This window comes from Astatotilapia calliptera, chromosome 2 (assembly GCF_964374335.1).
Source record: "Astatotilapia calliptera chromosome 2, fAstCal68.1, whole genome shotgun sequence".
NCBI classification, from domain to species: Eukaryota; Metazoa; Chordata; class Actinopteri; order Cichliformes; family Cichlidae; genus Astatotilapia; species Astatotilapia calliptera.
The window spans coordinates 30,556,868-30,582,497 of record NC_137423.1 but is presented as its reverse complement, the minus strand read 5'-3'; the positions used below and the strand labels follow the sequence as shown (position 1 = coordinate 30,582,497).

The 25,630-nt window shown below is 41.4% G+C and overlaps 1 protein-coding gene across 49 annotated transcripts in view; it reads right to left on the bottom strand.

Annotated features, from left to right (window-relative positions):
- The window catches only part of LOC113037086 (protocadherin alpha-C2-like), a 208,368-nt gene that overhangs the window by 26,947 nt on the left and 155,791 nt on the right, over window positions 1-25,630 (bottom strand). The window contains exon 1 of one of the 49 annotated variants that reach the window (XM_026193873.2): window positions 22,783-25,610. The exons of 39 other annotated variants lie outside the window; for them this stretch is intronic. In XM_026193873.2, coding sequence (XP_026049658.2) covers window positions 22,783-25,161 — 2,379 coding nt within the window. In that variant the 5' untranslated portion in view covers window positions 25,162-25,610. Of the gene's footprint in view, window positions 1-4,106; window positions 6,624-7,078; window positions 9,943-10,068; window positions 12,974-13,056; window positions 15,859-17,929; window positions 20,474-22,782; window positions 25,611-25,630 lie in introns of those variants that run through there. 9 more of the 49 variants (XM_080288698.1, XM_026193847.2, XM_080288703.1 and 6 more) reach the window with 9 other exon arrangements.

Below are 25,630 nucleotides of genomic sequence, written 5' to 3'. Positions count from 1 at the left end.
TCACAAAGGACACACCCTTGCAAAGGAGACAAACAGGAAGTGCTACATAAGATGTATGTCTGTGTGACATACAGACAAAGAGAGAACAATAAAGAACAATGAATGAATCTGTGCTGGTCAGTCACCCTGTGTTATAACTGAGGTGAGGGCATTTCTTTGTAATGCCTTCTATCCAACTGCTGAACTCATCAGGCATGAGTTGTTGTCATGTTTCAAGCCATAAATGCTTAGCTTCGACAACGATAATGTACTTCAAAATCAATAATTTAATAGATTTTGGAGCACCAGGGAGTACAGATAAATGTTCTGATGGTTGCCTGGATAAAAGCCTCTCCTCCTCATCCTCAGCCTATGCCCCAACCAACCGATTTAGCTGTGATTGACACTAGGTGTTGTCGGCCCCGCCCAGCCGCAGAGCCGAGTTGGGAGGGGGGGTTGAGCCTAGCGGAGCTGATACCTCGATCGGTACTGAAGCTCCCTGCCGCTACTGCCACTGCAACGAGTAGCGGAAAATTACCTGCCCCTCCCCCCATCTCTTCCTCTCTCATACACATTCACAGAGAGCTGCAGCATACAGAGCACACAAGCTAGTGGATTCCTTTACCGCAGAGAGACAGCTTCAGACATTGTGTGAATGTGTGTGTGAATGGGTGGATGACTGTGTATAGTGTAAAGCGCTTTGGGGTCCTTAGGACCAGGTGAAGTGCTATACAAATACAGGCCGTTTACCGTTTACCATTTTTTCAGGATCCACGTTGTGCAGAGAGTTTGTGCATATAGCAGAGACTGTGTCGCACACAGAGCAACGCAATCACAAATCCCAGGTTAAGTCACATAGCACTGTCATATTTAAATCACACGCTGACCCACTTATAAGTTGCACAGCCCATACTAGTCGCTCACAGTATTCAAATTGTGTCTAACAGATTTGAAAAAGAGGGAGGGAAAACCCTGGATCAGTCGTCTTCACGGTGAGCCAGCCAACGAACGGAGTTTTGACAGATCAGGCCACGCTTGTTTGGGCTGAACCACTCCCTGAAATGAGGTCATACCGTCTCAGTGACTCAAAGGATCACGGATCCGGCGTTACACAGTGTACTACCAAACGTAACCTGCATTATCTGAACATATTCCACCAGTTTAAAGCAACAGCGATATCAAATGCATACAAATGTCACGAATAGATGTAAAAAATCTAATGGGATCAAAGAATACGAGGCGCTTCTTTGCTGCTTGACACGAGCTGATTAGGGCTCTGTGCAAACATTATGGATGTTTATGAAAATATATTAGATCGTATTTGCAGTGCTCCACATGTCTGCAAAGATGGACAGTAATTCTCTGATTGTTCAGAGAAGAGGAAGAGGGGGGGAGGGGAAAGAGGATCTTGCTACATGAGTATATATACTATTGTGTATATACACAGTTAAACGACTATCTATTATTAAACAAACTATCACAGTGGCCTATAAAAGCATAACTGTGTTTAACAGTTCATCGAGTGCAAGTGCAGAGCTTGACAGCTATAATATTAAAGCAAGGAGGCATGACAGCAGTATGAGGGCAATAACACATTGCATACTAATCCATTAAAAAGTAGCCATATTAATTTTTCAAAATATTTAATAAACAATTGATTTGGGTATATTGCAGCGACAGTTTGAATACAAACAGTGGAAAATTAAGAGCTCTAATGGTTGACAGAGTGACTGACTGAAATGTCTGAGACAGCCACAGAGAATTAAAGGCCATGCATGTCTAGAATTCTCTGTGGGTATTTTTACTTACATTGACTTTTGTTTAACCTCCTCTCTTGACAATGCTAATGCAACATTCTTATAGATTATTGAACATAACAGACGATTAGTTACAGTTATGAGTAACACCCGTGCTTTTGCTGCTACCAGTCTAATTGTCAACTATGGAAAAGGCTGACAAATCCACTAAGGCATCAGATTCAACAGCAAATTCCAAAAGTAAACATCTGTGTGGAAGTGTGGAAGTTTGTGGATATTTATAGACAAAAAGTGAACAAAATGCAAAGAGAGCTTAATGAATTAACTGCAGGCAAGAAAACAAATGCCTTGATTAGACCTATCAGTTCAGTGCTGCTGGTGCAGGCATACATTACTGATGTGATTCAGTTGTGTTTATGAGAACTTACATCCTTATAACTTGCCATTGACATTTCTGCTTCTACCTGGCATGGCTATTTTTGGGCATGTTAGCATCAGCAGAGGCAGCTGTAACACTTAGTGCTTAAACTTTGATGTCGGTGCAAATAGAACTATACAGAGTCCCTTTCCTGTAGCTGTTAGATCTAACTACTGTCTCTTTATTCTCAGCTAAAGTCTTCTTATTCTGGCATCTCATTTTGTAGCAACATCAAAGCCAAAAATACTATCTGAATAGTAATATCATGGCCTGACTTCATACATTTAAAAAATAGTTTTATTGATGATGAATAGTGCTAGGAGTGACAGACTTTACCTGTTAACTGCCTAGCAAAAACAGCAACAACAAAAAAACAAAAAACAAAATAAGACACCTCATTGGAAAAAAACCCCAAAACATTGAAACTACACTCTGGAAGCAGATATTAAGTTCAAAACTTCTTTAAGCATTATGTAAAGATGTAAAGAAATAATATGAGGCTAATAATAATCTATATCATCATAAGAAAATAGCGACATTTCCATAAAAGCATCACCCTTTTCGATCTGTTTGGGTAATGCAAAATCATGAAATCAAAATGCTTTTGATTTGAGTCTATAGCCAAATCTTAATTATAGAAAAGCCATAAAGCAGGACAGGGTACATCTTCAAATGGAACTAAACTGAGTGGAATAAAAGTAAATATACACACAGAAGCAGGAGTTACTGAGCTAAACTGAATTTCTAAATAGTATTAGCTTAGAGAATGGCTGCAATACAGTTTGGAGCCACCAGCGGCAGCACTGAGCTCAGTGCCGGTCAGCTCTGCTCTGCTAACCTGGTGTTGCCAAGCGAAGAAGTTTTTAAAAATGTCACATACGAACTGTATTCGCGCTCACGGAGAATAGTTTCTCTGCATGACAGAAAAAAGCAGTCGCGTTTCTGCTTCATTCAATTCCTCCGATAAGGTTTTGTTTCCTCTTTGCTTCCATTAGTAACCGAATGACCACGAACTATGATGGATTATCAGATGATTGCTTCAGACTTGTCAGGACAGTAACTCATCACAACCACCTCTGCAAAATCACTTTCTACTCCAAGAAAACAGTAAGTGTGTTAAAACTCTCTTTGCTCTCTTTGGTAGCAGCGAAGTCTCAAATAAGCATTTTTTTTTCAAATCAAAGCTGTTTACGGCATATCAGTTGTCTTATGTTTAAATAGATTTTTGATCCCTTTTGCAGCTGCTGTGGCTATCTGTCTACCTGTTGTGAATGAGCAAACAACGTTAGAAATGACATTTCAAGCTCCATAGATTGTGAATATTGTTACTATTGTTCTTCTGGCTAGTTTTTCGTAACATGGGTGCTAGCAACCGATTTAGTAAAAGCCCACGTCGGTAGCGGAGACTATGATATCATTGTTCACGTGTTTTGTTATGGACAAGGTCCTGCTAGATCCTGATCCCGTAATTTCTCGTGAAACCCCTAAAAACTGTGGCAAAACCAGTATTAAAATGTATATGGTCAGTGAACGCTCCCTTCGTACCGAGTCGGAGCACTGCATTAAGAATGGAGTGAGTACACTGAATGTTATTGTTGTGCTGAGATTCCACACAACACCAACAGTAAAACTTCCTGTATCCACGTTAGACTTCTTCGGCTCTCGTGAGCTTTTAAACGAATTCCTTCTGCAATGCAATGTAGTCTAATTGCTTAATTTACTCTATTAGTCTATTTATGGTCTTTGTATTAACCAATATAATAATTTTTTTTAATTTCTAATGTTTTAAATGGCTATGTACCCCAGCGTAGGGTGATGCAGTAAATATTGCAAAAGAGTTCTAACGGGCGCCCATGATTTCAGCACCAAGGACAGTGCTCATAATAATGTCTCATACCAAACGCCTTCAGATAGAGCAGTAAGCGATTTTAATACTCGATTTTATATCTTACCTTCTCTTTGTTAGGTAAAGTTTGAGTTCTTGTAAAAGTGTCTCCTCCGTTAATACTGATCAGTTCTCCATCTACAGGTGGAAACGGGGCGGGGAAAACCACTACGTCACTCTTGAGTGTGTCTGAGCTGAAACACACGTCATACTGCTGAGTAGCTTTAGAGTAAGACCAGCTCCCGTCAGGGTGGGTGGTGATCATGGGGGCGCTGTACCTGCTGAAAGTGCCGTCTGTCCTGTGGCATCTGACTGCTATTAAAGTGATGAGGCTGAGCAGAAAGATGACGGACACCGACACAATGGCGATCAGCAGATACAGGTTCAAATCCGAGAAGCTGTCCTCCTTTACAGGCACATGTCTGAACTGAGTCTGGATTTCAGCCGTGCTTTCAACCACCACCACATCAATAGACACAGTAGCTGACAGGGAGGGTTCTCCGTTATCAGAGACCAAGACCACCAAGGGGTGAGTTTTGAGGTCATTGTCACTCATTCTCCTCCTAGTCCTGATCTCCCCGGTGCTGGTTCCGATCCTGAACAAGTTGTTTCCTTTGGGCTCAGACAGGTGATAAGAAAGCAGCGCATTGTATCCAGAGTCTGCGTCTACAGCCCTGATTTTTGCCACAAAGTATCCCGCTTCAGCAGAATAGGGGATGTTCTCACTGTTAACGGAGCCATGCTCAGAATATGGCGCGAGGATTGTTGGATTATTGTCATTTTCATCCAAGATTAAAACGTTTACAGTCACGTTGCTGCTGAGTGGGGGAACACCAGAGTCTGTGGCCTGAACTTTAAAGTTGAAAGTTTTTAACTCCTCGTAGTTAAACGACTGCAGGCTGATTATATCTCCAGTCTCAGAGTTCACGTTAATAACTGACCCTATAACATTGGGTTTGTTATTATGTATGACTTGAAATGTTACTTTTGCATTTTCGTCAACATCAGGATCATCTGCACTCATGCTATAAATAACAGCGCCGACTGGACCGTTTTCTTTTACGAAAATGTTTATCACAGGATCTGCAAAACGCGGTGCGTTATCATTAACGTCAGAAACGTGAACCGTAATCACGCTCGTGCTGGAAAGAGGCGGTAGCCCTTCATCTGTCGCCATTATTGTTAAATTATACTGAGAAGCCCGTTCTCTGTCTAGAGTTCCGTCTACGACTAAAGAGTAATGATTCTTATATGTGTTCTTAATTTTAAAGGGCACAGAATCAAGTACTCTAACCTGAACGATGCCATTTTTGTCTGCGTCATAGTCCTTCACCGTTAAAAGCCCAACCATTGTGTCTAGGGGTGCATCCTCCCTCACCATGTTGGCTAAAGATGTAACTGTAATTTCTGGTGGATTATCATTAACATCTGTGATTTCAATGAGAACTTTACAATGAGATGCTCTTGGGTTTTGCCCTTTGTCTTTCACTTGGACTCGAATTTCAACTGCACTGTGTTTTTCGTGGTCCAGCTCCCCATTTACTGTGATCTCCCCTGTTATGGGATTAATGGCAAATTTGTCGACATCGTTATCATTGTCTTGGTTAATAAAAGAATATTGTATTTCTCCATTAAGACCCTCATCTAAATCTCGAGCATGCACGGAAATTACGCTTGCACCGCGCGGCGTGTTCTCGACCACTGTGGCTTTGTACAGGGGTTTGTCAAATTCTGGAATATTGTCATTGACGTCTTGCACATTAACGGTGATGTATAACGTGCCTGATTTAGGAGGTTTTCCTCCGTCTGTAGCCGTCAGTGTTAATTTAATAACAGCCTGTTTCTCGCGGTCTAAGGTTTTATGCAGTGCCATTTCAGCAGACATAGTGGGCTCTCCAACATTCTGCACATCCAATGTGAAATGCTCATTTTGGCTCAGCTTGTAGCTCTTCACTGAATAACTTCCGACATCTGCATCAAATGCCTTTGGGAGAGCGAATTTCTCACCAGGAAACGCTAACTCGGAGACGTTCAAAACAACCTCCGGTATCCGAAACGAGGGCGCATTGTCGTTTACATCCAAAATTTTAACCTCGAATCGATATAGATTCAGCGGGGAGCTCACAATGGCTTCTACTTCCAGTGAGCACTTCACATTTCGAGAACATAGCTCCTCTCGGTCTATTCTGTCTTTCACCAACAGTACTCCCGTCTTAACGTTTACTTGGAAATACCTCGTATTAGGTCCTGAAATTTGAAAACCTCTGGCTTCCAGTTCATTAACATCTAGATGTAAATCCTTTGCCAAATTTCCCACACTGGTACCCGGGCTCGACTCCTCCGTAATAGTATACACAATCTGTGCCGCCGCTTCACTCCATATGTAAAATACAGGGGACAAATAATAAATCCAGTTCCGGAAAATAGTCCCTTGTAGCATTCTCGTCATATCCTACTAACCAAGTTAATTAGACAAAAAATCACACAGACGGTAACATTGCGCGATAAGAGTACGTCCAGTCTATTGCCCTTAAATACAGGGAGGATTTTCTGCTACTGCTGTGACAAAGAAAGAATTACAAACCCGCTGTAAAGGGAGGAGCGTCGAACAGACCCCCCCCCCCCCTCCCCCCTGTTTAATCGCCATGAGCTGTTGGCGACATCTTGTGGTAATTATAAACAATAAAAAACAGCATAAAAAGAGATGCTGAACGCATTAAGGGTTTTAATGGAATAACATTTTGATTTACCACCTGCTAAAAAGACAAGCGGTTCTATCTATCTATCTATCTATCTATCTATCTATCTATCTATCTATCTATCTATCTATCTATCTATCTATCTATCTATCTATCTATCTATCTATCTACCTACCTACCTACCTACCTACCTACCTACCTACCTACCTACCTACCTACCTACCTACCTACCTACCTGAAGTTAATATGTGTTGCAAGATTTTTTAAAAAGCTGATGCAGGACAATTTGGGAGGGAAAAAATCATTCACCTTTCTGCACTGAATGTGTCAACATTCTTACCTTCTCTTTGTTAGGTAATGTTTGAGTTCTTGTAAAAGTGTCTCCTCCGTTAATACTGATCAGTTCTGCATCTACAGGTGGAAAAGGGGCGGGGAAGACCACCACGTCACTCTTGAGTGTGTCTGAGCTGAAACACACGTCATACTGCTGAGTAGCTTTAGAGTAAGACCAGCTCCCGTCAGGGTGGGTGGTGATCATGGGGGCGCTGTACCTGCTGAAAGTGCCGTCTGTCCTGTGGCATCTGACTGCTATTAAAGTGATGAGGCTGAGCAGAAAGATGACGGACACTGACACAATGGCGATCAGCAGATACAGGTTCAAATCCGAGAAGCTATCCTCCTTTACAGTCACATGTCTGAACTGAGTCTGGATTTCAGCCGTGCTTTCAACCACCACCACATCAATAGACACAGTAGCTGACAGGGAGGGTTCTCCGTTATCAGAGACCAAGACCACCAAGGGGTGAGTTTTGAGGTCATTGTCACTCATTCTCCTCTTAGTCCTGATCTCCCCGGTGCTGGTTCCGATCCTGAACAGGTTGTTTCCTTTGGGCTCAGACAGGTGATAAGAAAGCAGCGCATTGTATCCAGAGTCCGCGTCTACAGCCCTGATTTTTGCCACAAAGTATGCCGCTTCAGCAGAATAGGGGATGCTCTCACTGTTAACGGAGCCGTGCTCAGAATATGGCGCGAGAATCATGGGACTGTTGTCATTTTCATCCAGGATTAAAACGTTGACAGTTACGTTGCTGCTGAGTGGAGGAACACCAGAGTCTGTGGCCTGAACTTTAAAGTTGAAACTTTTTAACTCCTCGTAGTTAAAAGACTGCAGGCTGATAATATCTCCAGTCTCTGAGTTTATATTTACAACAGAGGTTATTGGAATACTTTTTGAAAAGTCACTGAGCAGGGAATATGTCACTTTAGCATTTTCCACTAAATCAGGGTCGACGGCAGTAATTGTTGATATAATAGCTCCCACTGCACTATTCTCTTTTACATATACATTAACAACAGGTTCTGAGAATAAAGGGGCATTGTCATTCACATCAGAAATGTGAACAGGAATAACACTAGTACTAGAAAGAGGTGGAGTGCCTTCATCAGTGGCTATCATGGTTACATTATATTGAGAAATACTCTCTCTGTCTAGAGGCCCATCAACTGTTAATGAATAATAATTTTTGTAATTTACCTTGAGTTTAAAAGGCACCACCCCAAGAAGTTTAGCACTGGTGAGTCCATTACTGCCCCCATCTTTGTCTGTTACAGTCACCAAAGCCACAACTGTACCTATCTCTGCATCTTCTTTAACTGGGCTCATAAGAGAAGTTACAGTGATTTCAGGCGTATTGTCATTCACATCAATTACTTCCACTAACAATTTACCATGCGTACTTCGTGATGGCGTACCTTTATCTCTTGCCTGTATACGAATATCATATGCTGTATTCTCTTCATAGTCTACTTCTCCTACTACAGTTATTTCCCCCGTGCCTGGGTTTATTGAGAATAAAGCTTCTGGTTTGAAATTTCCCCTTTTAATAAACGAATACAGTATTTCACTGTTTATTCCCTCATCTAAATCTGTGGCACTTACAGTGACTATAGAGGTCTGAAACTGGGTATTTTCAGTTACCTGGGCCTTATACAGAGGCTGACTAAATACTGGAGAATTATCATTTATATCCATAACATGCACAACTATCCTTAATGTTCCAGATCGGGGAGGTTTTCCTCCGTCCAGAGCTGTTAAAACAAGGTGAATAACAGATTTTTTCTCTCTGTCTAAAGATTTTTGCAGTACTAATTCAGCAGACTCACTGTGCTGTCCGCCGCTCTGCACGTCCAATGAGAAATATTCATTTGGACCAAGCTTGTAGCTTTTTACCGAGTTGCTGCCCGTGTCTGCATCGTTTGCCACTGGGAGCAGATATCGCTCCCCAGTGGAAGAAGACTCTGAAATATTTAAAATTTTTTCATTTTCAATAAAGGATGGAGCATTATCGTTAATATCAGTAACCTGCACCTCTATGCGATGCAGATGCATCGGGTTGTTCAGAATTGCTTCTACGCTCAGGGAACATTTCGCAGTATTTGGACAGAGCTCTTCACGATCAATCCTATTGCAAACATACAGAGCACCAGTTTTTAAATCCACGTCAAAATGTTTATTTGAGTTCCCAGATACAATTCGTAAGTCCCGTTTTTCCAGCTCGTTAACGTTAATGTGTAAATCCTTTGCGATATTTCCAACCACCGTTCCTTTGTCAACCTCCTCGGCAACGGAGAACGAGAGCTGCGCTGCAGACGCGTCACACAAACAGAGCAAAGCTATGATTTTTATCCACATTGTGAGTCTTTGTCCTCAACGCCTCGTCGCTGCCACACAATGAACGAAATAATAATTTCGGAACATATCCACTTCAGAGGTGACTAACAGAGAAAGCCGTTTCCGTCTTGTGGCAATTTTTCTGTTTTTGACAAAGCACTAGTGGACTACGGCAGACTCGCAGGGAGAGGAGGAGTCTGGGGGAAAAAAAACCCAACAAAAAAAACAAAACCCTGACCCATAAATAAATTTATGGCCTCGAGCGACACCAACTGTTTGTTTGGTCCAGATATGTATGATATTTACCAAGCATAAGAAATATTAGTACATGTGTCGTAATTGGATCTTTGAAACTGTATATTTTGTAAAAGTAGACAAAGCAGTAGAAAATATGAATGTAAAATTCACAACATATTGTTCAACTTTTTATAACAAACAATAACAAACGGTTGGCAAAGAAATGATGGTCGATGGTCAGTTCAGCACCATAGACAGCGTACTCAGTACTAAGTCATTTAGGAGCTCGACTCAATCCTGGCTTTAAGTGCCATTCAGTAACCGTTTCATAAGCTGTGTGCTAAAAAGTGCTATACAAATAAATTTGCCGTATTACGATTAAATCAAAGACCAAACCCAGTCTAAGGTTATGGTGAACTCACCTTCTCTTTGGTAGGTAAAGTTTGAGTTCTGGTAAAAGTGTCTCCTCCGTTAATACTGATCAGTTCTCCATCTACAGGTGGAAACGGAGCGGGGAAAACCACCACGTCACTCTTGAGTGTGTCTGAGCTGAAACACACGTCATACTGCTGAGTAGCTTTAGAGTAAGACCAGCTCCCGTCAGGGTGGGTGGTGATCATGGGGGCGCTGTATCTGCTGAAAGTGCCGTCTGTCCTGTGGCATCTGACTGCTATTAAAGTGATGAGGCTGAGCAGAAAGATGACGGACACCGACACAATGGCGATCAGCAGGTACAGGTTCAAATCCGAGAAGCTGTCCTCCTTTACAGGCACATGTCTGAACGGAGTCTGGATTTCAGCCGTGCTTTCAACCACCACCACATCAATAGACACAGTAGCTGACAGGGAGGGTTCTCCGTTATCAGAGACCAAGACCACCAAGGGGTGAGTTTTAAGGTCATTGTCACTCATTCTCCTCTTAGTCCTGATCTCCCCGCTGCTGGTTCCGATCCTGAACAGGTTGTTTCCTTTGGGCTCAGAGAGGTGATAAGAAAGCAGCGCATTGTATCCAGAGTCTGCGTCTACAGCCCTGATCTTTGCCACAAAGTATCCCGCTTCAGCAGAATAGGGGATGCTCTCACTGTTAACGGAGCCATGCTCAGAGTAAGGAGCAAGAATTGTTGGATTATTATCATTTTCATCCAGGATAAAAACGTTGACAGTCACGTTGCTGCTGAGTGGAGGAACACCAGAGTCTGTGGCCTGAACTTTAAAGTGGAAAGTTTTTAACTCCTCATAGTTAAAAGACTGCAGGCTGATTAAATCTCCTGTTTCTGAATTGATGCTTACAAATAAATTTACTGGGATACTGTTTGAATCGCCTTCTAGCGAATACGTTACTTTAGCGTTTTCATTTATGTCGGGATCGACTGCATTGATAGTATAGAGCCGAGCACCAACTGGTCTATTTTCTTTTACATAAATATTAATTGCAGGTTCAGCGAAACCAGGCGCATTATCATTGACATCAGAAATATCAACATTAACAACACTGGAGGCCGATAAAGACGGGGTACCTTCATCGTTAGCTATAATTGTGACGTTGTAAACAGGCCGCTGCTCTCTATCAAGAGTTCTGTCTACAACTAAAGAGTAATAGTTTTTGTAATTTGAAATCAACTTAAAAGGTGTGGAACCAGCAAGTTTACCGCGAGTCTGACCGTTTTTCCCTCCATCTTTATCAGTCACTGTCACCAAAGCGACAACGCTTCCTATTGCAGTATCTTCTCTGACAGGGTTCATGAGTGACGTCACCACAATTTCTGGGGCATTGTCATTTACATCAACTATCTCAACCAATAGCTTCCCATTTGCTCTTCGAGGTGACGGACCTCTGTCTGTTGCTTGCACATGAATATCATATGCTGACTGTGCTTCATAATCCAAATGACCCTTAACTGTGATTTCACCAGTTTCGGCATTTATAAAAAACAAATCAGCTGGATCGAAGTTTGCACGTTTGACAAAAGTGTAAATTACTCTCCCGTTGTCCCCTTCGTCTAAGTCTGTGGCATTGAGTTGAATTACTAATGATCCGGCTGGAGCATTTTCATTTACACGTGCTTTATAAAGTGTTTTGCTAAACATTGGTGTGTTGTCATTTGCATCCAGAACATGGACTATAATTTGTACGCTTCCGGTGTTAGGAGGTTTGCCTCCATCTACAGCGGTCAGTGTTAGTTTAACGACGGCTTGTTTCTCTCGATCCAAAGCCTTCTGCTGCACTAGTTCAGCGGATGCAGTGTGTTCTCCGCCTCCTTGTATATCTAGAGAGAAGTATTCATTTGCACTCAGCCTGTAAGTCTTTACCGAATTACTGCCTGTGTCTGCATCAAGAGCCAGCGGAAGCAAGAAATGCTCGCCCGCGGGTGAAGATTCAGAAATGTTCAGTGAAAATGATTTCTCTACGAAGGCCGGCGCGTTGTCATTTAAATCAGCAATCGTGACTTCGATGCGTCGGAGCACCATAGGATTGCTCAGTATAACCTCCAAGTTTAGTGTGCATTTTATCACGTTTGGACAGAGCTCCTCGCGGTCTATTCTCTCATTAACATAAAGATCCCCTGTTTTAAAATTAGCCTCGAAATATCTCTTACTGTATCCAGACACAACATTTAGATTCCTCGTTTGCAGGTCTCGAACATTGACGTTTAAATCCTTTGCGAGGTTTCCAATCACAGTCCCTTTGTCCACCTCTTCAGAAACAGAGTACGATATCTGAGCCACAGACCAGCCAGATAAAAGCAGGACGATCGGCAAACACAGAATTTCATTATTCCTTATACTTCCCATCGCTGTTTTCAAAGACGGAGACGCAATTCAAATTATTTTCATCTACAAAACACCAAAGAACCAGCCAACGTGTAAAAATTTATCCTCTCTGGTTTTCTGCTTTTTATCGCCATTCCTGTCCTTCGCACAAAGCACTGCCACCCTGCTGACGCTTCATACGTAAAGGAGGAGACTGAAAAATCCCAGCTTTCTTAAACATGTGGTCAATACCGACCCCATGCGTTACAAATTAGATATGACTATGGTTTAAAAATAGAGGAGCACAACCAGTATGTTTTATTATCAGATGCAGTTTTACTGACCAAAGAGACCCTTTAAACAGGCTGACAACACATAATGAATAACTCTGTTAAGATATAGAAGAAATGTGAAGAATTACCATTAATTCCTCCAATTTCACTAAATAAAACAGGGCGAGATTATTGTACATAGAATAAAACAAAAGAAAAATCTTAACATCAAGCAAGTTTAACTGTTACACTGCTTAAAAACCCAAGACGGAGCTCTGGTTGATTGATGTCAGTTTTCGTTAACAAAAAAAGGAAATTAGACAAGGAATGTGTCCATTTGTTTGTGTGAAAATCTGTAGTATGGACTAAAAGACTAAAATCAACTCACCTTCTCTTTGTTGGGTAATGTCTGAGTTCTTGTAAAAGTGTCTCCTTCGTTAATACTGATCAGTTCTCCATCTACAGGTGGAAACGGGGCGGGGAAAACCACTACGTCACTCTTGAGCGTGTCTGAGCTGAAACACACGTCATACTGCTGAGTAGCTTTAGAGTAAGACCAGCTCCCGTCAGGGTGGGTGGTGATCATGGGGGCGCTGTACCTGCTGAAAGTGCCGTCTGTCCTATGGCATCTGACTGCTATTAAAGTGATGAGGCTGAGCATCAAGATGACGGACACCGACACAATGGCAATCAGCAGGTACAGGTTCAAATCCGAGAAGCTGTCCTCCTTTACAGGCACATGTCTGAACTGAGTCTGGATTTCAGCCGTGCTTTCAACCACCACCACATCAATAGACACAGTAGCTGACAGGGAGGGTTCTCCGTTATCAGAGACCAAGACCACCAAGGGGTGAGTTTTGATGTCATTGTCACTCATTCTCCTCTTAGTCCTGATCTCCCCGGTGCTGGTTCCGATCCTGAACAGGTTGTTTCCTTTGGGCTCAGACAGGTGATAAGAAAGCAGCGCATTGTATCCAGAGTCTGCGTCTACAGCCCTGATCTTTGCCACAAAGTATCCCGCTTCAGCAGAATAGGGGATGTTCTCACTATTAACGGCATCGTGCTCAGAATATGGAGCAAGAATTGTTGGATTATTATCATTTTCATCCAAGATTAAAACGTTGACAGTGACGTTGCTGCTGAGCGGAGGAACACCAGAGTCTGTGGCCTGAACTTTAAAGTGGAACGTTTTTAACTCCTCATAATTAAAAGACTGCAGGCTGATTATATCTCCTGTCTCGGAGTTTATATTTAAAATAGATGAAACTGGAATGTTTTTAAGAGAACTATCTAACAGCGTGTAAGTCACCTTTGCATTAACATCTAGATCAGCATCGAAGGCATTTACTGTATAAATTACTGAGCCCGTTGGACTGTTTTCTTTGACATACACATTAATAACAGGCTCCGTAAATCGGGGTGGATTATCATTAACATCAGAAACATGAACAGTAATGACTTTGTTACTGGACAGAGGTGGAGCTCCTTCGTCTGTGGCTGTAATGGTGACATTATAAACAGAAGTGGTTTCTCTGTCCAGCGGTCCATCTACAACTAAAGAATAATCATTTTTGTAGTTGGACTTGAGATTAAACGGAACAGATCCAACTACCTTACAGCTGGTTACACCATTCTTCCCTCCATCTTTATCACTTACTGTAATAAAAGCAACAATAGTCCCCAGTTCAGCGTCTTCTTTTACCGGTGTCATTAGTGACGTCACTGATATTTGTGGGGGATTATCATTCATATCAATTATCTCTATCAGTAATTTAGCTTGTGCACTACGAGGAACGGGACCCTGGTCCGTTGCTTGTACTCTGACTTCATAAGCAGGCGTCTCCTCATAATCCAATCCACCCTTCACTGTGATTTCTCCTGTTTCTGAATTGAGATCAAAAATATTTGATGGATCAATATTCCCTCGTTTGATGAAGGAATATAAGATTTTACTGTTCATGCCTTCATCTAAATCTGTGGCATTTAACTTGATAACAAGTGTTCCGGGAGTGACATTTTCTTTGACACGCACTTTATAAAGCAGTTTGCTAAACGCGGGAATATTATCATTTACATCGATTACATTCACATGTATCTGCAATGATCCCGTTCTTGGAGGTTTTCCTCCATCTACAGCGGTCAGTATTAGATTGATTACTGACTGTTTTTCTCGGTCCAAAGCTTTTTGCAGCACCAGCTCAGCAGACACACCGTGCTCTCCGCCGCTCTGCACATCAAGTGAGAAATGCTCATTTTGACTGAGCTTGTAGGTCTTCACTGAGTTGCTTCCTATGTCTGCATCCACGGCCACAGGGAGAAAATATCGCTCTCCCGTTAACGATGATTCAGAAATATTTAAGTAATACCTGCTTTCAAGAAATGCAGGTGAATTGTCGTTTACATCTAATATATTAACCTCTACGCGATGTGCAGTCATTGGATTGCTTAGAAAAGCTTGTAATTTTAAGGAGCATTTTATAGTCAGTGGACAAAGCTCCTCTCGGTCTATCCGCTCCTCAACTAAGAGATTCCCACTCCGTAAGTTAACGTTAAGATATGTCTTACTGTAACTGGAAACCAAGCGTAGATCCCTGTTTTCTAGTTCCTGTACATTGATGTTTAAATCCTTTGCGAGATTCCCCACCACTGTGCCTTTGTTCACCTCCTCGGAAATCGAGTAGGCTAACTGCGAAGCAGCCCAGTGCCAAAGACAAAGAAACACAACAATGCGAATCCAGACGTGTTCCTCCTTTGGTAGAATATACATTGTTGATCCACAAAAAGAAGTGAACACAAGTGGACATTAATCCTCATTCGAGATACACCCGAAGCGATAAATGACATAAGGAGCTCCTGCTCTCATCGTCACAGCACCTTCCGCGGGTGTGCAATGGCCGATGAGTATTTCATTTTTTCCCGTGCAGGGAGGAGTTTTAACTACACAAATACATTTAGGTCTATGGTCTCCTGCGACATCATGTGGTGATAGACTGATAACAAAACACAATAAAGAGTACTAAATTCCTGTTTAAAATTGTGAATATTGAAGTTCAGTATAGAAATAAAACATATATTATTTCGATTGTAAGCGAGAAATCTGGTTGATAAAAAACTCGCTATTTCCGTGACTAAAGGAACATCTGTAACATTATGAAAATTCAACGTAAATGATTACTTTGATTCGAATTCCAGAAATAGTTATTCTGTATTAATATGATTTTTTTAAAAGAATGAAAGGAAAATGTTTTGTTTTTTAGTGTATGAAAACACAACATCCATACGTCCTAAACAGGCAACGTACCGTCTAATACCACGGACAGCGAGTTTTCACCACATTCAAGCACAGTCACTGAACATTACAACAAAATGACAACTGCTACAAAAAGTCAACGTTTAAGGCTCAGTCACCATGGCAATCAGCGTAGATCACAAAATGTCACTGAAACGTTATTCAGCAGTCAAAAGTAGCATATTAGCATAGTGCCACGAACCTCTATCACTCAGTAATAAATGAACCGTTTATGTAAATACAGAAGTGATAGAAAACATATAGGCATTTAAAGCCTGGTAAATTTACATGCACCATGTCACATTAAAAAAAGAACAAAAGAATTAAGAAAATGCAAGCATGTGCAAAGAGAGGAGGATTTTCACTGCCTAACTTCAAATGGTATTATTGGGTGATGAATGTGAAACAACTTAGAGCTTGTTACCTACTGCAGCAGTCAAACCCATTTGGTCCCAAATAGAGACGGAAGTTAATGGCGGTATTTCTCTTTCAAAGGAGCTGTTTGACACCAGCCACAAACTTACCCATCCTATAATTGCAAATGCAAAGATATTGTGGTGTAAATTACAAAAGCCGGGTTGTTGCAACTTTATGGGGGAATAAAATAATTTTAATTGGAGGGACACCAGTTGACTGGCTACAGTGGAGTAAGGCAGGCATCTATCAGATTTTGGTTGACTGTGGGACCAAATGTTTTTTAATCTTTGATCAAGTTGTGGAGATAATTTGCAGCTTAATCAGTTGTGGAGATATGTTCAAATACACAGCTCACTATCGAAGTGGCTGGGAACCCCCTTGTGTTGTCTTGTGGGCAGTCCTGTGGAAGTACTGCTCTCGAGATCATCCTTGGGTAAAGGTATCACTTCTAAGTTTTATCATTTATTGCAGGGTCGGTTAGCTGAACCTCTTCTTAAAGTTAAGGGCTATTGGGCCCAGGACTTGGCATTGGATATATCTTCAGTTGAATGGGACTCATGTCTCCATAACGTTAATACTATGTTTAAAGAAATAGGCAGTAGATTTATCCAACTTAAGATAATGCATAAGTGGCATTGAACACTGCAACAATTGTATAAATGGAACTTGGCCCCCACAGACGATTGCTGGAGATGTGACGGTCAAAATGCTTCGATTTTACATATCCTTTGGAGCTGTTTGACACTTCAGGACTGGTGGGAAAACACAATGGAGGTCATTTTCAGTGTTTTGAAAAGATTTGGTATCTCACCGAAATTGTCCATACTTGGTATAACTACAGAACTTTCCGATTGAGACTTTTCCTGCAATACAAAAAAAAAGGATTATCTTGGCTCTTAATACGGCAAAACGGGTCTTGTTAAGACATGGGCGGAAAAAGAAACCCCCTCACTATGAGGAGTGGCTAATGACGATGGTTAAGTTGGCATCTTACGAAAAAGTGACTTATGATTTATTAGATAAATTGTACCAATATAATTGTATTTGGTCCCCCTTCACTAACTGACTTTCTGTAACTTGAGGGGCAGAGGAGTAATGAGAGAGTGGTTGCTGTGGGGTTTGGTGTGTGAAGAAAGAATATGATGATTTTTATTTTTTGTTTATTTGTTTGTTTTCTGTTTTGTTATTAAAGTTCAAAACGAAAATAAAAATTGTTGAAGATAAAAATAAACTGAAAATACCCCCCCCCCCCCCCCCCGAAACAACCCAAAACTAAAAAAAAATAAGACGCTGTCTTTAATGCTGAAAAAGCTTAAAAGCGATGCTACAGCTTAAGGTGACCTACTCATCGTCAGCATAATGCCACAAAGGTTATTCAAGCTGTTTGGAAGTCTGAAGGACTGGGAATAAGACTTGGTGTACTATTGCCTAACTGATGCTCAACTAAAGCTGCAGAATGTGTATGTATGTCTACACCAACTACACAAGAAATTGCAGAAGCTATAATTTTATGATCGCACTATGACGTTTTACAAAACAAGTACAAATGTCCTACCTTCTCTTTGTTAGGTAAAGTCTGAGTCCTGGTAAAAGTGTCTCCTCCGTTAATACTGATCAGTTCTCCATCTACAGGCGGGAACGGGGCAGGGAAAACCACTACGTCACTCTTGAGTGTGTCTGAGCTGAAACACACGTCATACTGCTGAGTAGCTTTAGAGTAAGACCAGCTCCCGTCAGGGTGGGTGGTGATCATGGGGGCGCTGTACCTGCTGAAAGTGCCGTCTGTCCTGTGGCATCTGACTGCTATTAAAGTGATGAGGCTGAGCAGAAAGATGACGGACACCGACACAATGGCGATCAGCAGGTACAGGTTCAAATCCGAGAAGCTGTCCTCCTTTACAGGCACATGTCTGAACTGAGTCTGGATTTCAGCCGTGCTTTCAACCACCACCACATCAATAGACACAGTAGCTGACAGGGAGGGTTCTCCGTTATCAGAGACCAAGACCACCAAGGGGTGAGTTTTGAGGTCATTGTCACTCATTCTCCTTTTAGTCCTGATCTCCCCGGTGCTGGTTCCGATCCTGAACAGGTTGTTTCCATTGGGCTCAGACAGGTGATAAGAAAGCAGCGCATTGTATCCAGAGTCTGCGTCTACAGCCCTGATCTTTGCCACAAAGTATCCCGCTTCAGCAGAATAGGGGATGTTCTCACTGTTAACGGCGTCGTGCTCTGAATATGGAGCAAGCATTGTTGGATTATTATCATTTTCATCCAGGATTAAAACGTTTACAGTCACATTGCTGCTGAGCGGAGGAACACCAGAGTCTGTGGCCTGAACTTTAAAGTGGAAAGTTTTTAACTCCTCATAATTAAAAGACTGCAGGCTGATTATATCTCCAGTCTCTGAGTTTATATTTAAAATAGATGAAACTGGAATGCTTTTAAGAGAGCTATCTAACAGTGTGTAAGTCACCTTTGCATTAACATCTAGATCAGCATCGAAGGCATTTACTGTATAAATTACTGAGCCTGTTGGACTGTTTTCTTTGACATACACATTAATAACAGTCTCCATAAATTTGGGTGCGTTATCATTAACATCAGAAACATGAACAGTAATGACTTTGTTACTGGACAGAGGTGGAGCTCCTTCATCTGTGGCTGTAATGGTGACATTATAAACAGAAGTGGTTTCTCTGTCCAGCGGTCCATCTACAACTAAAGAGTAATCATTTTTGTAGTTGGACTTGAGTTTAAACGGAACAGATCCAACTACCTTACAGCTGGTTACACCATTCTCCCCTCCATCTTTATCACTTACTGTAATCAAAGCAACAATAGTCCCCAGTTCAGCGTCTTCTTTTACCGGTGTCATTAGTGACGTCACTGATATTTGTGGGGGATTATCATTTATATCAATTATCTCTATCAGTAATTTAGCTTGTGCACTACGAGGAACGGGACCCTGGTCCGTTGCTTGTACTCTGACTTCATAAGCAGGCGTCTCCTCATAATCCAATCCACCCTTCACTGTGATTTCTCCTGTTTCTGAATTGAGATCAAAAATATTTGATGGATCAATATTCCCTCGTTTGATGAAGGAATATAAGATTTTACTGTTCATGCCTTCATCTAAATCTGTGGCATTTAACTTGATAACAAGTGTTCCGGGAGTGGCATTTTCTTTGACACGCACTTTATAAAGCAGTTTGCTAAACGCGGGAATATTATCATTTACATCGATTACATTCACATGTATCTGCAATGATCCCGTTCTTGGAGGTTTTCCTCCATCTACAGCGGTCAGTATTAGATTGATTACTGACTGTTTTTCTCGGTCCAAAGCTTTTTGCAGCACCAGCTCAGCAGACACACCGTGCTCTCCGCCGCTCTGCACATCAAGTGAGAAATGCTCATTTTGACTGAGCTTGTAGGTCTTCACTGAGTTGCTTCCTATGTCTCCGTCCACGGCCACAGGGAGAAAATATCGCTCTCCCGTCAACGATGATTCAGAAATATTTAAGTAATACCTGCTTTCAAGAAATGCAGGTGAATTGTCGTTTACATCTAATATATTAACCTCTACGCGATGTGCAGTCATTGGATTGCTTAGAACAGCTTGTAATTTTAAGGAGCATTTTATAGTCAGTGGACAAAGCTCCTCTCGGTCTATCCGCTCCTCAACTAAGAGATTCCCACTCCGTAAGTTAACGTTAAGATATGTCTTACTGTAACTGGAAACCACACGCAGATCCCTGTTTTCTAGTTCCTGTACATTGATGTTTAAATCCTTTGCGAGATTCCCCACCACTGTGCCTTTGTTCACCTCCTCGGAAATCGAGTAGGCTAACTGCGAAGCAGCCCAGTGCCAAAGACAAAGAAACACAACAATGCGAATCCAGACGTGTTCCTCCTTTGGTAGAATATACATTGTTGATCCACAAAAAGAAGTGAACACAAGTGAACATTAATCCTCATTTGAGAAATGTACACCCGAAGCGATAAATGATATAAGGAGGTCCTGCTCTCATCGTCACAGCACCTTCCGCGGGTGTGCAATGGCCGATGAGTATTTCATTTTCTTCCCGTGCAGGGAGGAGTTTTAACTACATGAATACATTTAGGTCTATGGTCTCCTGCGACATCATGTGGTGATAGACTGATAACAAAACACAATAAAGAGTACTAAATTCCTGTTAAAAATTGTGAATATTGAAGTTCAGTATAGAAATAAAACAAATATTAATATTTTGATTGTAAGCGAGAAATCTGGTTGATAAAAAAAACTCGCTATTTCCGTGACTAAAGGAACATCTGTAACATTATGAAAATTCAACGTAAATGATTACTTTGATTCGAATTCCAGAAATAGTTATTCCTTAGTAATATGATTTTTTTTAAAGAATGAAAGGAAAATGTTTTGTTTTTTAGTGTATGAAAACACAACATCCATACGTCCTAAACAGGGCAACGTACCGTCTAATACCACGGACAGCGAGTTTTCACCACATTCAAGCACAGTCACTGAACATTACAACAAAATGACAACTGCTACAAAAAGTCAACGTTTAAGGCTCAGTCACCATGGCAATCAGCGTAGATCACAAAATGTCACTGAAACGTTGTTCAGCAGTCAAAAGTAGTATATTAGCATAGTGCCACGAACCTCTATCACTCAGTAATAAATGAACCGTTTATGTAAATACAGAAGTGATAGAAAACATATAGGCATTTAAAGCCTGGTAAATTTACATGCACCATGTCACATTAAAAAAAGAACAAAAGAATTAAGAAAATGCAAGCATGTGCAAAGAGAGGAGGATTTTCACTGCCTAACTTCAAATGGTATTATTGGGTGATGAATGTGAAACAACTTAGAGCTTGTTACCTACTGCAGCAGTCAAACCCATTTGGTCCCAAATAGAGACGGAAGTTAATGGCGGCATTTCTCTTTGAAAGGAACTGTTTGACACCAGCCACAAACTTACCCATCCTATAATTGCAAATGCAAAGATATTGTGGTGTAAATTACAAAAGCCGGGTTGTTGGGATTTTATTAAATCTCCTTTAGCAACTTTATGGGGGAATAAAATAATTTTAATTGGAGGGACACCGGTTGACTGGCTACAGTGGCGTAAGGCAGGCATCTATCAGATTTTGGTTGACTGTGGGACCAAATGTTTTTTAACCTTTGATCAAGTTGTGGAGATAATTTGCAGCTTAATCAGTTGTGGAGATATGTTCAAATACACAGCTCACTATCGAAGTGGCTGGGAACCCCCTTGTGTTGTCCTGTGGGCAGTCCTGTGGAAGTACTGCTCTCGAGATCATCCTTGGGTAAAGGTATCACTTCTAAGTTTTATCATTTATTGCAGGGTCGGTTAGCTGAACCTCTTCTTAAAGTTAAGGGCTATTGGGCCCAGGACTTGGCATTGGATATATCTTCAGTTGAATGGGACTCATGTCTCCATAACGTTAATACTATGTTTAAAGAAATAGGCAGTAGATTTATCCAACTTAAGATAATGCATAAGTGGCATTGAACACTGCAACAATTGTATAAATGGAACTTGGCCCCCACAGACGATTGCTGGAGATGTGACGGTCTAAATGCTTCGATTTTACATATCCTTTGGAGCTGTTTGACACTTCAGGACTGGTGGGAAAACACAATGGAGGTCATTTTCAGTGTTTTGAAAAGATTTGGTATCTCACCGAAATTGTCCATACTTGGTATAACTACAGAACTTTCCGATTGAGACTTTTCCTGCAATACAAAAAAAAAAAGGATTATCTTGGCTGTTACTACGGCAAAACGGGTCTTGTTAAGACATGGGCACAAAAAGAAACCCCCTCACTATGAGGAGTGGCTAATGACGATGGTTAAGTTGGCATCTTACGAAAAAGTGACTTATGATTTATTAGATAAATTGTACCAATATAATTGTATTTGGTCCCCCTTCACTAACTGACTTTCTGTAACTTGAGGGGCAGAGGAGTAATGAGAGAGTGGTTGCTGTGGGGTTTGGTGTGTGAAGAAAGAATATGATAATTTTTTATTTTTTGTTTATTTGTTTGTTTTCTGTTTTGTTATTGAAGTTCAAAACGAAAATAAAAATTGATGAAGATAAAATAACACGCTGTCTTTAATGCTGAAAAAGCTTAAAAGCGATGCTACAGCTTAAGGTGACCTACTCATCTTCAGCATAATGCCACAAAGGTTATTCAAACTGTTTGAAAATCTGAAGGACTGGGAATAAGACTTGGTGTACTATTGCCTAACTGATGCTCAACTAAAGCTGCAGAATGTGTATGTATGTCTACACCAACTACACAAGAAATTGCAGAAGCTATAATTTTATGATCGCACTATGACGTTTTACAAAACAAGTACAAATGTCCTACCTTCTCTTTGTTAGGTAAAGTCTGAGTCCTGGTAAAAGTGTCTCCTTCGTTAATACTGATCAGTTCTCCATCTACAGGTGGAAACGGGGCAGGGAAGACCACTACGTCACTCTTGAGTGTGTCTGAGCTGAAACACACGTCATACTGCTGAGTAGTTTTAGAGTAAGACCAGCTCCCGTCAGGGTGGGTGGTGATCATGGGGGCGCTGTACCTGCTGAAAGTGCCGTCTGTCCTATGGCATCTGACTGCTATTAAAGTGATGAGGCTGAGCAGAAAGATGACGGACACCGACACAATGGCGATCAGCAGATACAGGTTCAAATCCGAGAAGCTGTCCTCCTTTACAGGCACATGTCTGAACGGAGTCTGGATTTCAGCCGTGCTTTCAACCACCACCACATCAATCGACACAGTAGCTGACAGGGAGGGTTCTCCGTTATCAGAGACCAAGACCACCAAGGGGTGAGTTTTGAGGTCATTGTCACTCATTCTCCTCCTAGTCCTGATCTCCCCGGTGCTGGTTCCGATCCTGAACAAGTTGTTTCCTTTGGGCTCAGACAGGTGATAAGAGAGCAGCGCATTGTATCCAGAGTCTGCGTCTACAGCCCTGATCTTTGCCACAAAGTATCCCGCTTCAGCAGAATAGGGGATGTTCTCACTGTTAACGGAGCCATGCTCAGAATATGGCGTGAGAATCGTGGGACTGTTGTCATTTTCATCCAGGATTAAAACGTTTACAGTCACATTGCTGCTGAGCGGAGGAACACCAGAGTCTGTGGCCTGAACTTTAAAGTGGAAAGTTTTTAACTCCTCATAGTTAAAAGACTGCAGGCTGATTATATCTCCAGTTTCTGAATTTATATTTAAAACAGATGAAACTGGAATGCTTTTAAGAGAGCTATCTAACAGCGTGTAAGTCACCTTTGCATTAACATCTAGATCAGCATCGAAGGCATTTACTGTATAAATTATTGAGCCCGTTGGACTGTTTTCTTTGACATACACATTAATAACAGTCTCCATAAATTTGGGTGCGTTATCATTAACGTCAGAAACATGAACAGTAATGACTTTGTTACTGGACAGAGGTGGAGCTCCTTCGTCTGTGGCTGTAATGGTGACATTATAAACAGAAGTGGTTTCTCTGTCCAGCGGTCCATCTACAACTAAAGAATAATCATTTTTGTAGTTGGACTTGAGATTAAACGGAGCAGATCCAACTACCTTACAGCTGGTTACACCATTCTTCCCTCCATCTTTATCACTTACTGTAATCAAAGCAACAATAGTCCCCAGTTCAGCGTCTTCTTTTACCGGTGTCATTAGTGACGTCACTGATATTTGTGGGGGATTATCATTCATATCAACGATCTCAATCAGTAATTTAGCATGTGCACTACGAGGAACGGGACCCTGGTCCGTTGCTTGTACTCTGACTTCATAAGCAGGCGTCTCCTCATAATCCAATCCACCCTTCACTGTGATTTCTCCTGTTTCTGAATTGAGATCAAAAATATTTGATGGATCAATATTCCCTCGTTTGATGAAGGAATATAAGATTTTACTGTTCATGCCTTCATCTAAATCTGTGGCATTTAACTTGATAACAAGTGTTCCGGGAGTGGCATTTTCTTTGACACGCACTTTATAAAGCAGTTTGCTAAACGCGGGAATATTATCATTTACATCGATTACATTCACATGTATCTGCAATGATCCCGTTCTTGGAGGTTTTCCTCCATCTACAGCGGTCAGTATTAGATTGATTACTGACTGTTTTTCTCGGTCCAAAGCTTTTTGCAGCACCAGCTCAGCAGACACACCGTGCTCTCCGCCGCTCTGCACATCAAGTGAGAAATGCTCATTTTGACTGAGCTTGTAGGTCTTCACTGAGTTGCTTCCTATGTCTCCGTCTACGGCCACAGGGAGAAGATATCGCTCTCCCGTCAACGATGATTCAGAAATATTTAAGTAATACCTGTTTTCGAGAAATGCAGGTGAATTGTCGTTTACATCTAATATATTAACCTCTACGCGATGTGCAGTCATTGGATTGCTTAGAACAGCTTGTAATTTTAAGGAGCATTTTATAGTCAGTGGACAAAGCTCCTCTCGGTCTATCCGCTCCTCAACTAAGAGATTCCCACTCCGTAAGTTAACGTTAAGATATGTCTTACTGTAACTGGAAACCACACGTAGATCCCTGTTTTCTAGTTCCTGTACATTGATGTTTAAATCCTTTGCGAGATTCCCCACCACTGTGCCTTTGTTCACCTCCTCGGAAATCGAGTAGGCTAACTGCGAAGCAGCCCAGTGCCAAAGACAAAGAAACACAACAATGCGAATCCAGACGTGTTCCTCCTTTGGTAGAATATACATTGTTGATCCACAAAAAGAAGTGAACACAAGTGAACATTAATCCTCATTCGAGAAATGTACACCCGAAGCGATAAGTTATATAAGGAGCTCCTGCTCTCATCGTCACAGCACCTTCCGCGGGTGTGCAATGGGCGATGAGGATTTCATTTTTTCCCGTGCAGGGAGGAGTTTTAACAATTCAAACAAATTTAGGTCTATGGTCTCCTGCGACATCAAGTGGCGAAAGACTGCTATCAGCATTCTACATAGAAACCGTGAACATTTAGTGTCAGTGTGGACATGAAAATATTTAAAAATTTGATTGTGTTGTGTGAAACCCGGTCAATAAAAAAGATAAGATCGGTATTTCAGTGAGCTAACGAGCTCGTTTGACGTTATAACAATTCAACACACATATTGTCTTTTATTCAAAGTCCATTATTGCTTAATTTTCAGTCGTACACATGTATTAAAATCAAGACGAAGAAGA